The sequence below is a fragment of the Scomber scombrus genome, chromosome 1 (genome assembly GCF_963691925.1).
Source record: "Scomber scombrus chromosome 1, fScoSco1.1, whole genome shotgun sequence".
Lineage (NCBI taxonomy): Eukaryota > Metazoa > Chordata > Actinopteri > Scombriformes > Scombridae > Scomber > Scomber scombrus.
This window is the reverse complement of record NC_084970.1, coordinates 5,441,057-5,457,219: the sequence shown is the minus strand read 5'-3', so window position 1 is coordinate 5,457,219 and position 16,163 is coordinate 5,441,057. Positions and strand designations below refer to the sequence as shown.

The window sequence follows — 16,163 nt, the reverse complement described above, 5'->3', positions numbered from 1 at the left end:
GTAACGAGTAAAGGTGGCTGTTGTTCAGACCAGGCAGAGCATCACCAGGAAAGATTTGCTTGCAATGAAAAGTGCCTGTGAGCAGGTCATTTCCTGCTAAGGATTTGAAACCAAATAATACATTATTTTATGTCCCTTAAAATTCTGTGACTATGTACAGGGCTACAGTTTCTGCAAGTTTCGTCTCATGTGGATATAAAAACTCCAATTTAAGTTGATAGTCGCCACTTTAAACTCACAGCTATTGTTTGATTCTAAAATCAATGTGTTAGAATACAAAAGCAAAACAATAGAAAATCATGTGTCACTGTATCTTTTAGATTTCATTGTATCTGGAGCCTATTTACAGGATGCTGCACAATATAGAATTACAAACAGACCAAGAGCTGTACATGCAGTGCCAGATAACTTGGCTCTCATTGGACAGTTTTGATTAACCTGTTATTCTGTGGCACATGATGGCTTTTTGTTGTACCACACAAGAGCTCATGAACAAACAGTTGGATATAAGCATCAGTTGAGGCAGCCACTCATCATCCTTCATGTTGTTGTTACCAAAGTATATCTGGAAACAGAAAGTGACAATGCATCAAGTACTGTGACACGGTGAGGGAAATTTGTATCATGATTACAGAGAAATGAACTGATCGGCTCTCATAGGTGTCACTTTCTTCAAAATATCCTGTCTGAAGAGATGAGAGCTAACAAGTAATTGGAACGCAACCCGTTGTTGCATAAACCTAAACTATGTTATAGAAAGTTGTTTTTTTTTTTTCTGTCCCAGCTTCCACATTTGAGGGAAATGTTTGGTGTCATGATTATCTGGCTTACTAATTTACTTCATTTTGTCTTAATGCAAAACAAACAACAAATGCCTAGTTCACAAATGGGGCAAAAGTGATTCAGTTAAGCTGGCAGATTTTAAGAACGCCCCCTACTGGATTTAAAGGCATGGCTTGTTACACTTCCACATTGTGAAATGTGAAATCATTAAATATTTATTATTTATTTATTTTTTCATGTACAAATGCTTGAATAAAAAGTAAAAGCCCTATTAGCTCATGCAGTCAACAGATGCATGATCATTATGGTAAACCGTAATATTAAAAAAAAACTGTGGATTGGAAGGATGATGACTACCAATGGTGTTTGCTTGAATCAAATCAAACAAGCTATATTATGCAGCAACCTGCTGCTCAAACATGGCCTTGCAAAAAAAAAAAATGCTTCAAGGGATCAAGAAGGTCTCTTTTTGTGAGATACTCCAAAGGTGGTTTATAAAAAAGAGATAGACCCCCATTGAATTTCAGGCCCCAATTAGGCCCTTCTTCTTCAAAAGGCTGCTACCTTGTGTAGAAAATTCTAAGCCATGCCAATTTTCCTTAATTGATGCTTGATCCATGTGCCAAATCCCAGATCAATTTATATTGCCAAGACTCAGCTTGAATAGTTTGTCTGTACGGACCTCCTGTGGTTAACATTTTAAACTTCTTTATAGTGTCAGTGATATATACTGGTTTCCACAGATCATCCTCAACTTAGAATATACCTGCAAACCATTTCTGTTATTAAGGACACAGTGGAATTGGCCTAAATTTAGGCCATTGTCCTGGGCGGTTATTTCTGGGCCAACCTTGGCAAAAAAAACTTCTATTTCCTACTTTATTCATAGTCCATGAGTGTGGAACATCCTTTTAAATCCAACCCAATTTGACTCTTACAGAAATGCACAGTGTGGATTATGCCTGTAATGCCTTAGCTGCCCCAGTCACGAGAAGTAAGATAGAATGAAATGAAAAAAAAAAAAAAAAACCTCCACCAGAAATTGTCCTAATAAATTATATTTTACCCAAACAAGAACGGACAGGGCAAGGAAATAAATAAATAAATAAAAGCACATCATCTGTATATTGTAGAGAGTTTTTGAAACCCAAACATTTCACTTCATCACACTGACGCTCCCTGGCCGCTGGCTTCAGTCAGACCTCATTTCACGTTTCAAAAGTCTGAATGGAAGTAGGAGACCTGTGCGTATGTGTATGTGCTTGTGTGTGTGTTAGAGAGAGAGAGAGAGAGAGAGAGAGAGAGCGTGAACCAGAAAAAGTCAAATTGTATGCATTTCACCAGCAGGGAGAGAAAGAGAGAGATGGAGAGAGTTGACCCGGTGTCCTCAGAGGGAATGATGAGCAAGCCTGTATATGCATGTGTGTGTCTGTTAGGCGAGAAACAGTACAAGTCCAGAGTCCTGTTACGGTCATGGTGGTCAGTTCAGGTCAATCATACTTATCTCTTAGTTTCTTTCCCTGGCACCCTCTCTTTGTTTCATGTGACTTTTGTCAGTGAAGAAAAGAGGTGAAAGGCTAAAAGAGTGATCATGTCTGTCTGGGTCAAATTGATCGCTACAACAGAATGATTATTATAACCCTTTTTTTTTTTCATTATTTCTCATGCAGATTGCCATCTAGTTGACATTTGTATATTTATTACACAAATGTAAAATAATGAAACTGCTTTATTATTAACTTAATTGTATTGATTGTTTTAAAATACAGTACTGCTTTGTCGCTTCATCTTGTTGGCACATTTTTGGCAGTTTGTCACAAGCTTCAAGTTACATTTTTCTATGAGAGAAAATGACTTTCCTTTTCCTGTCATGATTTCAATGTGCATGTAGCACCAGCCTCAGGTAACCAGCTGGAAGCAGATAGGTTACTGCGAGGCAATAATGGTTCCGCAGCTGCTAAGAACGTATCATATTTGTATCATAGGAGTAAAATTTAAAAAAAATTGGATAACCATAGTTTCACTTTTTTCCCCCATATGTTGTCATACATGAAAAGACCCTAAAGCAGTGGTCTCCAACCCTGCTCCTGGAGAGCTACTGCCCTGCACGTTTTTCTGTGTTCCCCACTCACACATCTGATTCTAATAATTAACTCGTTACTCTTGACAAGCTTCAGCTGCTTTATAACGAGCTAATTCTTGTATGTGTAATATGTGTTAGAGTGGGTAGATACCTAAAACATGCAGGGTAGTATGTCTCCAGGAGTAGGGCTGGAGACCACCGCCCTAAACGAACACTGTAAGTGGGCTACTTGCTTGCATAGGCAAGGCAAGGCAAGGCAAGGCAGTTTTATTTATATAGCACATTTCATACACAGTGGCAACTCAATGTGCTTTACATAAAAGAAACATTTAACAGAAAAAATTGAAAAAACATGGAATTTGAGAAATAAAAATAAAACCCAATCATCCAACACATACATACCACCCCCCCCCCCCCCCCCCACACACACACACACACACACACACACACACACACACACACACACACACACACACTAATAATAAAAACAAAGTACAGAAACATAGAAAGAGAGAGAAATAAAATACTATAATAGAGTATTAAAAATAAGATTGCAGCATAAAATAATGATTTGCTTTAAAATCATTAAAAGGACATAGAGTGCAAATGAAAGATTAAAATTTAAAGTGCTTTGAAAGAGCTCAATCATAAGCACAGGAGAAAAGAAGTGTTTTTAACCTGGATTTAAAAATATTCACAGTTGGGGCTGATTTCAGTTCTGCTGGTAGTTTGTTCCAGTTGTGTGCAGCATAACAGCTAAAAGCTGCTTCACCATGTTTAGTCTGAACTCTGGGCTCCACTATCTGACCTGAGTCAGTAGATCTCAGAGCTCTACTGGGTTTATATTCTACTAACATGTCATTCATGTATTCTGGACCTAAACCATTCAGTGATTTCTAGACCAGTAGCAGAACTTTAAAATCTATTCTATAGCTGACTGGGAGCCAGTGTAAAGACTTTAGAACTGGAGTAATGTGCTCTGATCTCTTTGTTCTGGTTAAAACATAGGAGTGGTTCTTACCAAAGCTTTTTGATCCAGATATATAGATGAATAGATTGATGGATAGACAGACATCTACAATAACAACAAAAATGACAACAGAACACTTCAACATAATCACAGACTTATACACGACATATCATCAGATTGCATCCTCACACAAAGAGGTTCAATTATTTTTGTTTCACTGTTTGTTCAGCAATGTAATACTGGTAGGTACAAATGATCTGTGACCTTGTTGGTTCAGGGTGATGGCACCCTATACAGTCTGCCAGTTGGCAACAGCTCGTGTATGCTAAATAGGGGTGATACATCTCTAATAATTACCTGACCCTTCCTCACCACCCGGGACTCATGGATCATTGTCATGCAAAACGTTGCTGTTGTCCAGCAATCTTACTGGACATATTGACCAGTTTATGCAGTTTGCTTTTATTATTTTTCTGGCATTAAAGACAAAAAACAGGCAGTAGAACAAAAAATTAAAATGCTTTCCATAAAAGAACGATTGAAAAGGACCAATATATCTCTGTCCACTCTAAACTGTCTCAGGTTATGCATGAAATATAGACGCTGTAATGTAGCTCAGGCTTTCAGGTGTGATTTGTGAGTAGAGCGCGCAGCGTTTCATCTGAATTCAGCCAGGTTCTCTGGAGAAGACATTGATCAGAATGAGATGTGAAGCGTGGCGAGAGGATGAACGAGAGCCGGAGAGACAGAGGAGGAGTTTGGGAGGGGGGGGGACTATTGGACAGGAAAGAAAAAGGAAGGCGAGGGAGGGGTGGGAATGAGGGGGAGGGGTGCAGAAGATGAAGCAGCGCTTATTATTAATGTTCTCAATTCTCCAGTAAAGCCTCAGAAGTGGAAAAAAAAAAACTTTATTCCCAGTGTCTCTATTTCTCCCTGCTCAACTTCAATAATGGAACTTATCCCTCAGTGTTTTCAATCCAGTATGCTTCACTTGACTTTTAATGATTCTACATTGGTTTTTCCACTTTATAAAAAATCATTGGTATGGCGCTCAGATACCAAAGTTCATCTTGTCATTATATTAATGTGGCCCTGAGGGCAATGGAGAGGATTGTGGAAGCTTCTGAGCTCATTGGAACAATAGTTGAAGGAACAATACGCCTCGCTGTTCCTTTGTTGGTTTCTATACTCCTTTGAGAGTCCATGTATGGTTCTCCTTACATTTCTTCAACATTTGGAAGACTGTATACAAAAGATGGTACATGCTTATGTCTTTTGAGTCATCTAAGCTTAGGGGATTAAGTGACTCTAATGCAAGCTAAGGTACTTTCCAAATGACAATTTAGATGCAGTATAGAGCAGGGAGTTATATTTCAAAATAAAATCTTACTATAGAAGAATGATAGAAGCCTTAAGAGCTCAACTCCAGCTTAAAAGATGTTGGCCATTAGTCATGAATAAGAAATAAAGAATATAGATGAGAGGAAAAACAATTATGTTCTCACGCTGTCAATAATTTAAAATGCTTTATTGGTGGACAAAAAAACTAAATCAAATAATCACTAGCAGGAATAAAACATTGCTTTGTTTTTCACTGAACAGTCAATATAGCAATTTACCTGTATGTATATTTGGTTGGGTTGCAAGACAAAGATCAAAAGTGGTTTTGTGGTGGAAGTCTCTGGGTGACTCCTACTGTTTTATAACTACTTGACAACCAGTGGGATTGACCGTCTGATCCCACTGGGCCGGAACACGACACTCTAGTCAGTGCTTGGGATCCAACCAGATGTGCCGCAGCACATTTCAGTGGCATTCCAGATGTGGCTCTCTGCTTGGCACCACTGAACATACATGTGAAATTTCAAAATAAAACACCAAATGCAGATTCCTGATTGCATGTCAACAATAAACACAATTAAAATGTATAAATAAAGAAACCCTATGACTACATAGCCTACTTCCTTATAGTAGAAACCCAAAAATCTGGGAAAATTACCAAATCTACTAAATCTGAGCAAGTCGACAAAATCGGGTAGTTTAGTTGCACTGCTACTGCAGTAATTACGGTAGCCTAAATGCGCTTGTTTGGCTTTGACTAGACTGCCTAGATAATTACTATAATAGCAGCACATCTGAATTTAAAAGACAACTGGCTGAACCACAGTCAAAATGCTCCACTTTATTTACATATGTTCCAATGTGAACTCATGAATGGATAAGACTTGTATTAGTCTCTCTTTTTATTATTTTAATTGGTTTATCATGGGATTTGTTGATGATTAAAAAATAACAATATTGCCTTAAAAAAAGCCAAATCATTGATATTGTTTACACAAAGAAATCAAAGTTTTTTTTTCCCTCGCCAAACTGAAATACCAAACTGCTTCCCCTTCTTTGAAGAGAAAAACAACTTCTCTGGTAAATTGATGGGCGCTGGCTACAACTATGGAATCAGTGTAATAATTTACTAACTATTGACATGGAAAGTGCCAGTATTTCACAGGCTGTTGGTCAGGACAGCTGTTGGTCAGGACTGGTTTTTCATGCTGAGAGTGGTTTGTTCTATTGGTACAGAATGGTTTCCAGAATTTATTGCCAGACTTCTTGTAGGCCACGAGACATTTTTAACAACTGTGTTGAGCATTTTAGTGCCATTAAATAGGACATTTTTGCTGGACATTTTGACCGTCAAATTTTTACCACATTTTTCTGTTTTAACGTAACCCTAACCAGGTGGTTTTTGTGCTATTTTTAACCCAAACTATGGGAAGGATTGGTCTGTCCCCCACAAGCAAAAATGTTCCTCCATTTTGAAACAATATGAATTTGATCATGTGATATGCATCAATACCATATCCATATCAATACCAATGTGCATGCATAATAATTTTGTATCAACAACAAATGGACTATTGACATGGAGGAATCTGTGCTTATAGCCAATTTCTAATTTTAGAACACGTTTTTGCTGTGCATGTTACCAAGTTGTCACTGGGGCTAGGATCCTGGGGGCGTCAACAGTAGAAGGACTGGTCACTGTTAATGGATGGGGTGTAGTTTTTTGGCCGCCAGATGAAGCTATAAGTGGGTGGACAGTATTGTATAAAATGTTTGCTGACAGCATTTTAGCCCCCAGAATATTCAGTTGTAGTCCATCATCTCTGAGGAGTTGCCTGCATTCCCAATACAGGTTAAAATTGTTAATGTAGGAGGCATTATGGAAATTGCAGGCCGAGGAGTGCCAAGTGTGCAACAATAGTAGCCTGCTTAAACATCCGTAACCATGGCTGTCAGTGGGAATTGGACCGGATATATAAATGCGACTCCTGGATTTTTTTCAGCGTGTTGAATAGGTGCACAGAATTGGACTTAAGTATCTGGGACTGCTGATTACAGATATCATTGGAACCAAAATGAACAATTATTTGGGCAAACTAGATAAAACCTCAGGAGCTTTGTCAGCAATGTAACAGACAGTAGAACCAGGAAAAAACAGTGCATTGTTGCTCATCTCACCCTGACATTTTAGATTATTGAGACACCTAAGATTAAGGTAATGTGCTGACTTGAGGATTTGGAGGACTCTGGAGCCCAGTGGATCTCTCTGGAGTGCTGAGCAAGATTGCAGTGGCAAGTGGGAGCTGGACCCAGGGTCGAAACTCTACACGGGGCTCCATGGCCTCCAGAGAGGGGGTCTGTCATTGAGTATGTGTCCTCTCCAGTTGGGAGGCCCAAACTGGATGAGGGGTGAACCGTACACAGCCACATCTCAAATAAAAGGGTAATAGGGCATTGAAATAGATGAACGGCAGGAGAGACAGACTGTTTGGACATAGCCGTGGAGAGTGGGCACAGTAACAGGGGCCATTACACTCTAGAGATGATGGGGGGATGCGATGACTGGCAAATGGGGTGAAATCATGAGGATCCTTCTTGATCTTTGAGCTGGTTCAAGATGAATATTCTCACTTCCAGCTAATTAGATTGCACATTATCAATAACAAACTGCCAGTGCCTAGAAAATACTACAAACTTAAACAGCATATCGCCTGCAAATATTGTGATAGATCTTACGATTAAATAAGTTAACATTTGCATTCATGATACGATTCATGGCAACATGTTAAACAGGAATCATACCTTCAACCCATCAGATCGACACTGTTGCCAGAATGATCATATGCACGTTTCAGTGCAGGGCTTATAGTCTTGGAGTGTATTTTATGATATATTTTGATGTTGCAGTTGTTACTGTTAACAAAAAGGCATTAAAAGTAGAATTAACCCATCATTATATCTTCCACTTGCTGATTAATAAACTGAAGAAACATTTAAACAATTTGCATGGACTGTATTCACCACCCTCTTTTTTTTCCTTTTTTTTTTTTTACAGTGTACAGAGTGTAAAGCTCACATTATATGGGACAGTACTCAGCAGTAACAAATATCCATAACAGCTACAACTGCAGCACAGCCAATTTGGGGCAATAAGTGGAATAGTTATGAATCGCACGGTTAGTGAGCGCAATCCAGTCACACTGAATGAGGTCCAATCAGTCCAGAACATTGAGCATGAAGTGACCCTCTTTCAGCTCAACACTGTTCACATTAAGTGTTTCTGTGCGTGTGCGTGTGTGTGTGTGTGTGTGTTTTACTTGTGTATGTGACCCTGTGCATGTCCACTTTAAAGTGCATGCATATGTGTGTAAACTCCATGGAAACGTACTTGACCAGTGTCACTCTTACCAGCCAAGGACAGCAGGCAGCATGAACACACACACACACACACACACACACACACACACACACACACACGCACACATACACATACACATGCACAGTACATATTCAATTTCCATTTCATTTTCCTTTTCAGTGCTTTATCAAACTACTCAACCTAGAGAGTCATAGTTTCCTTTCTGCCTCATCACCATTTAGCCCACTTTTTCAGGAACTAGTGCAGAATAACAGCTTGATTTCTTGGACCTCAGCTAAATACTGTAAAACATTCACGTATTGAATGGACTCTTTTCAGATCACCATTCTGTTGTTTGAGTTTGTGTAAGTGTGTGTTCATTGGTTTGTGTAAACAACATTAACTAGATATAATTATCTATGTATGAGTTAACATAACAAGCTGATATGCCAGTGTTGAACAGTTATACTGGATGCCAGGACTAAAGCTAATTGCATGAGATAAACTACATTTGCTTCAGAAAACCAGAATCCACAGGTATTTTACTAAAAACTTAAATTAGGTTTTGGATCTTTGCAGAGAGAATATGCCCTGCTGTACATACTATGAGCTCACTTAAAAAGATTGTGCCTGAAGGGTTTATTGCCATAATAACACTTTAATTGGTCAATTCTCCCAAGCTTATAGATCAGTGTGACCCAGAACTCATTTTACTTCAACCTCTAATCTGCACCTCTGCTTTACTTCCTCTTTCCAGCTCCAGTCTTTCCTGCAGGTCAGCGTGTCCCAGGTCCGAGTGGACGAGTGTCCCAGCTCAGAGTGTGCCGGCTCTGGGGGCTGCACCAACATTCTGAATGTGCGGGACACACCCACCGTGGTGGATTGTGGGACCATGAGTCTTGTGTCTGTAACGGTGGAATCTACAACCGTGTGCTCCTGTCAGGGAAGAGAGCAGACCCATCAACCCTGCTCCGCGTATCCCAGAAACCCCTGTTTCAATGGTGGCGTATGTGTGGATACTCAGCATGGCTACAGGTGAGTGGAAATTAAAATTATTAAACATAGCCAGAGGGGAAAGTGCATAATGGTAATTCAATAGCTTTCCAATGAAGAAGTAGTCCAGAAAACTCATATCTTATTACAGTTATTACAGTTACATTATGATGTTTTCAGCCTCTCTGTATATCAGTCCTTCTCTTGGTGAAAATCCTCCTTTCACTTTGAGTTTATCTCATTAAAAAAGATTTTAAAAAAAAGATTGGACATGTGCTATTTCACTCCCTCAGACATTTACAGGAGAAAGAACAGAAATCTTAAGAAAAACTATACATAATTACATGAATACAGTGATGCAATATTCTGCAATGTACAGTTACATGTACAGTAATGTTGTTGCATTGTTAGTGCAATTATGCATTTGGTTTGATTTCACTGAAATAGGGTCTTGACACAGATAGAGTATGTGCAAACACACAACATATTAAGTTTGTTTCACTTCTAACGGATCCTTTGTCAGTCTAAATCGCTCATCAAAGTCATCCACGGAAAGAAAATATGACATTTATTCCTTCATTCTGTCAGTACAAAGTGTTCTTATATTGTAGTCTGTTTTTATCTCCCTGATCAAATCACCTGGCAGAATGATACCGGTATTCATTTCACACTTTTTCCCCCATAAATGTAGTTGTGGTTTAGGAGGCCAGCAGAGTGAGGCTGAGTGAGCTGGGACAATAGATGGAAAGGTCACAGAGTGCAAAGGCTAATTTTGCACATGATAATACAGCAGAATGACTGTCTTTGTGTGTAAATAAAAATATATATTTGTGTGTGGGTTTAAAGAGTAAAGTCTCAGCCATCACCTCATTCAACACTTCAGGCTATTCTTTTGAATTTGGAATTGGAGAGTCTTTCTTTTTCCATCACTGCCTTTGTTCTTTGTTGTCTCCTGGTTATGTTGGATACATTTCTTCAATTCTGAGAAAAAGATTTTAACATTTGTCTTTCTCCCCCTGCTTGTGTTTAACTGTCTGTTTGAGCTGCCCTTTTAGCCTTAAACTTGAAGCCTCATTAAGAGAGTATAAAGTCAACGAGCCTCACTGGATTTCACTCGTGAAAAACTGCACTCCCACAAAATGGTTGTCAGTACACAGATTGCAGTAGAGTTATGCTGGTACAATAATGCACCAGTAAATAGTCGTGCATTGTCATTGTCTGAATTTAGTGAAGGAAATAAGACGTTTTGAAATGCTGAAGTTCAATTATGTTCCCTTAATTAACCTCATTAGTATAGTGAGATTGCAACAGGAAAATTAGCACACTGCTGCTGTCCAAAATCAGTGTATCAACACATTTATGCAGCATTACTCTGCAGAGGGAGGGTGCCATGAGTGCAAAGAGAATCCATTGGGAAGCATGCACTACCTACAATTGGCAACACTCATAGTGGAAAATGATTAAATGGCATGCTGTATAATTCCATGTCATTTCACATGAGAAAATTACAACAATTATGATCCATAAATATAAGTATTTTGGTCTCACTTAAAACAATATCCAAACAGAAAATGTATATAAAATGTGACCATACAGTTTGTGTTCCTCAGATGCACTTACATCATAATTTGTGTCAAAATCAGACCAGTTTAAGATAAGATATTACTTTATTAGTCCCATCGTGGGGGAATTTACATTAGTGCAGCAGCAAGTGGATGGCAAAAATAAAAAGATCATCAATAGAAAAAATGAAGAGCAATACATAATAAGTAGACAAGCAATACAGAAAAAACAATGATAGTAAAAATGAGGTTTCCTGGGAGCAGGGCTGGTTGTACAGTCTGACAGCTGCAGGGACGAAGGACCTGAAATATAATTACTTAAATCTATTTTGCACAAATATGGTATACTTTAATGAGATGTTTGTTGAACTCTGTCCTTTCAATGACGCAATAGATACTCCTATGCACAAATATCCTGTTCTTTTTTTCCTTTTTTCACCTCATACAGTGCTCATAAATACAGTACATGATAAAAAGGACAGGTCTCCTGAGCCTTCCTGACTATCCACACTAAAAGCATTAAAGATGCAACAACTCCACATCTCTTGTCTGCAGGGAGAAAAGTATTTGTTGTGAGGTTTCTGTAGATGAATGGACATACATGAAGATGTAACAACGTAAGGCTTTGAATATATGTATGCATTTTGTCGAATGGTTTGACGTTTTTCTGTATTCAACCGAAAATTGGCTTGATTAGTCTCATATTTGCATAATAACTAGCTCTTTGCATGATGTACTGTACAGTCAGTTACTTTTAAAACAGAATCTTTGACATGTCAGGGATTTTTTTCCCTGAAATTATTCTGTTTCCATTTATACTTGAACTATGTTAGCAGGAGCATTTATCTCTCCCTCTCTGATGATTTGATACATATTTAGATACACCGTCCACGATCTGATACAAAAAACATACATATCTCAACTCAACTTTATTTATATAGCACTTTAAAACAACCACAGCTGTACACAAATAAATAAAACAACAATCAATTTATAACAATATGATCCACTGACATACAAAGCTGAGCCAATATGATTCAATGCAGTTGTGATTAGGAATTTATGTGTCCTTGCTTAATAACTAATGTGACTTAAATAAACAATAAATGATTTATTTGTCTTATTTTAAATTCTAAATCATAAATGCTCCAGAAACAGTGGTCCAGTGGTAAACATAGGCAGTGATACACTTCTTAGCCACTAAACTACTACTCACTGTGTATTGCTATCTCAGTGGCATTTTCAGTAAATGTTGAACTGCTATACAGCTGCTGCTAACACCAGCGTTACTTCCCTTGTGTTGAAAGTCCTTTCAGTAACTTTTCTGTCAATGCACACATCATCTTCATAAATTAGTAAGGACATTTGCGATTCTCCTAGTGATTTTATATTACTGCTGCACGTTTTGAGGGCTGCAAAAGTAAACATCAGGCAGCGGTGAACGCGGCGGTACCAACATTTCTTTCAGTGTGGGAATGTGGCGGATGGTTTGAAGCAGGTGTGTGATTGTGAATTGTAGCAAGGCAGCAGGAAGTTGATTCCATGTGGATGTATGATAGTTTGCCTTCAAATATGTTACAATTATTTGGTTTTTTGGTATCTGCCAATACTGATTTTAGTGAGTTAAAAGCAAGATCCAACAGCCATAAGTGAAAGGCCACATGCTTATCACAGAAATATACATTGTTACTGAAGATGTAAATCTTTAAAATCAGGTCACAAAGATAGAGTTCAATTTTTCAAACTTTAGCTCTCAGCAAACGTTGCTCTAGCAGAACTAGTACATTTGTTGGGGATTTGGTGCTCTAGTGAGTATTTCAGACAGCAGGAGGGTATATAGGGGATTGACTGAAAATAAACTACAGTGTAAGATCATGGTAATAAAGGAACGTATCACTGAGAGCAATGGTGTGGCTCATTGATGTGTTTTTTAATAGACAACAATAGAGGTTGATGGCACAGAGGAATAAGATATATCAGGCTTTGGCAACACTTGTTTAAAATCAGTTCATTGTTGGGTTCTTCTCACATGATTCACTAAGAGTAAAAAAAAAAAAAAGTCAAAATAAAACCAATCTGCAAATAAAGTAGTAGGTATACAAAGGCTGAGGCCACTCGTTCTACTTTTCCCTTAAGAGAGAAGCCGTCTAAAACTTTAAGTTAACACATCAGTTGACATAGCAGTTCTGGACACACACTCGGACGTGCAATTTAATATTAGCTGAAAGATTTTCCCATCATGAAAGATGTGAAATCTCAGCTATTTGAGAAGCTTAAAGTCAAATGTCATATCAAAGATGGTGATGCACTAATTGGAACGGCTTTACAGAATGAATAATCTCTAAGATATCGGACATGTGTTTGTATGGTTAATACATAGGTATGGTTGTAAGCCTCTGTGCTGCTTAGCTAATCCTACAGCTTGTGTGCAGGATCAGGTAGGGAGAGCGGGCATAAGAGATAACGAGAAATCCCAAGCAGCTCATGTTGTCATAGTAAAGAAAGCACATACTGACATATCTGGCCTGTCCTGAGGTTTTAATGCTCTCTCTTGGTGCTTCAAGATCAGTAAACATCTTGTAGTGTTAGTTTTATGCCAGTTCTTTAGAATTCCCAATACTGTAGCTTAGCTGGTCTGATACCTGGCCTGCAGACTTATGAAGCTGGGGAATGTGGGATGTGTTGTTTGGTTGTTTAGAAGGAATAATGACACAGTAAATCAGATTCCAGATTGGCTGATGTTATTCTTTTTTCATGTCCCAACTACAAAAGAGCTCAAAGGTATGAAATGGAGAACTGTGAAAGGACAATGAACACTTATTACATCCAGTGTATTGTTGAATCTAAACTTGAGAATTGTAGCTACACTTTCACACACTTGATTCCAGCTTCTGGTGGTGTTTAGTTAAGTGGATGAAGGCAGGGGAGAAGATGGAATAGAAGGGAGGAATTAAGAGGGAAATTAAAGGAGTGAATACAGCCTCAGACAGTATGCTTTTGAGACAATGATGGGGCGATGAAGGTGTTGAGTGTTCATGCTGTGTTTAGTTTAGAGGCAAATTCTGTCTCAAATGATGCCGACGATTAAGAAATGTGAATGAAATGAACACATCAAAACAAACGACCTGCCCAGTGTCACTAAAGGAAGCTTTTATTTAATCCTGTGGCAGCAAATGTTCTAATAATCCCATTACCGCTGAGCTCTTAATTTTAACTCCCAGGTCTTTTTTACACTGATTTTGCTCATTAACAGCAGAGTATGTTGTTTCTCACTGGTGTGTTGAAACTGTAGATAAGGTTGAATGAAAATGAAGTTGCAATTAGTGTTTTTATTCATGCTAAAGGGAATTCCTGAACCCAGTTACAGCTGTTACAGCTGAATGTACATCTTCATCAAGTGGAGGATTACAACATTTGAATAGGGGAAGTGTTGGCAGTGTTGCAATTTTCAGATACAGTATGAGCCAAGAAAAGTGGAGTTATACCAAGCATGTTGGAGCAATTTACTGAAACTTGACTAACGCATACAAACCTTCAGTTTGATTTGCTTGGTTAAAAGACATCAGGACTGTAATGAGCTATTGTTCCTTGTACATAGCACTTATCATCTGTCCAGGTCAAATTAATCCCTATCAACAGATGATTCTTCTAACTTTCTTAATCAGATTACCAACCAATTGACATTTGTATATTTATTACATAAATATAAAGTAATGAAATGGACAGCTTCACAATTTACTGGATTTAATTGACTGTTTTAAAATACAGTACAGCTGTTTCAAACACTCGTTATTTCGCTGATGCATCTCGTTGGCTCGTTTTCTGGCAGTTTGTCACAAGCTTCAAGGAGACTACGTTTTTCATTGAGCGGAAATGACTTTCTTTTTCCTGTCATGATTTCAATGTGCGTGCAACACCAGCCTCAACCATTGGTAATCAGCTGGAAGCAGATGGGTTACTGCGATAATGACTGTGCTGCAGCCACTAAGTACATACTGTATCATATGTGTGTCCTGAGAGTAAAATAATGTATGAAAAGATCCAAAATGAGCACTGTAGACAGACCACTTCATTTATATAAGCAAATGATTTAAACAGCATTTGTATAGGAATGATTCTGTCCCAACTTTTTTTTATCCATATAAGCAGTTGTGTTGCACATATTACCTTTATTTTTATTATTTTTTTTTTACCTTTGTTCATGGGTCTTACAAATGAAACAATCCATACATTACAAATTATTCAAAACTCAGCCACAATAGTTCTAACCAGGACAAAAAGACCATATAACTCCAGTCTTCCAGCACCTTCACTGGCCCCCCGTTTTCAGAATTCAATTCAAAATGCTTCTTTTGGTTTAAAGAGTACATCTCAGACAAGTTGACTAAACAGTAGAATAGTAGCTAAAGAACTCGATGTGCCTAGAGCACTTTCAATGTCTGGTGGGAAGGCATTCAGTATTTATGCTCCTAAAGAATGGAACAGTTTGCCTGCTGAACTTAGACCTACTCCAACACTGTGTTCTTTCAAAACCAAACTAAAGACCCTCCTTTTCACTAAAGATTTGTCCTAAATGAACACAATGTATCTGTACAGTATGTTTGGTTTCTTGGTTTGTTTTTAAAGCACTGCCTATCCCAACTGCTCTTTATGAAATTAAATTGAATTTTAAAAAAATAAAAATAAAATCAACATATCAATTACATATTAATTATAAGTATATCTGCAAAATGTTTTCTTCCAACATTTTTAGCCATGCTAAAGATGCACCAAAGCTCCAGAAATGGCTGTATCGGTCTGTAGGTTCAGTGCTTTGGTCCAGACTAAAATCAGTATCAAAATCTGTGCTAGTTTGAATGCTGTGAAATGTTATAAAGACATCCACAGTCCCCAGTGGAAGAAACATACCTCCAGACTTTTCCTCTAGTTCCTCCACAAATATTGGATGGATTGAAATGAATTCTGTTACAGATACCCATGGTGCCCAGACAATATATCCTACTGACTTTGGTGATCCCCTAATTTCCCCCCTTGAGCTTTGTCTTAAATGTCTTGTCAATTATTGGACAGATT

General features: G+C 38.1%; 1 protein-coding gene across 1 annotated transcript in view; it reads left to right on the top strand.

Moving 5' to 3' along the window:
* si:ch211-186j3.6 (neural-cadherin) overlaps positions 1-16,163 on the top strand; it is a 333,490-nt gene that overhangs the window by 214,662 nt on the left and 102,665 nt on the right. The window contains exon 26 of the mRNA XM_062419573.1: positions 9,293-9,570. Within this exon, the coding sequence (XP_062275557.1) occupies positions 9,293-9,570 (278 nt within the window). The remainder of the gene's footprint in view (positions 1-9,292; positions 9,571-16,163) is intronic.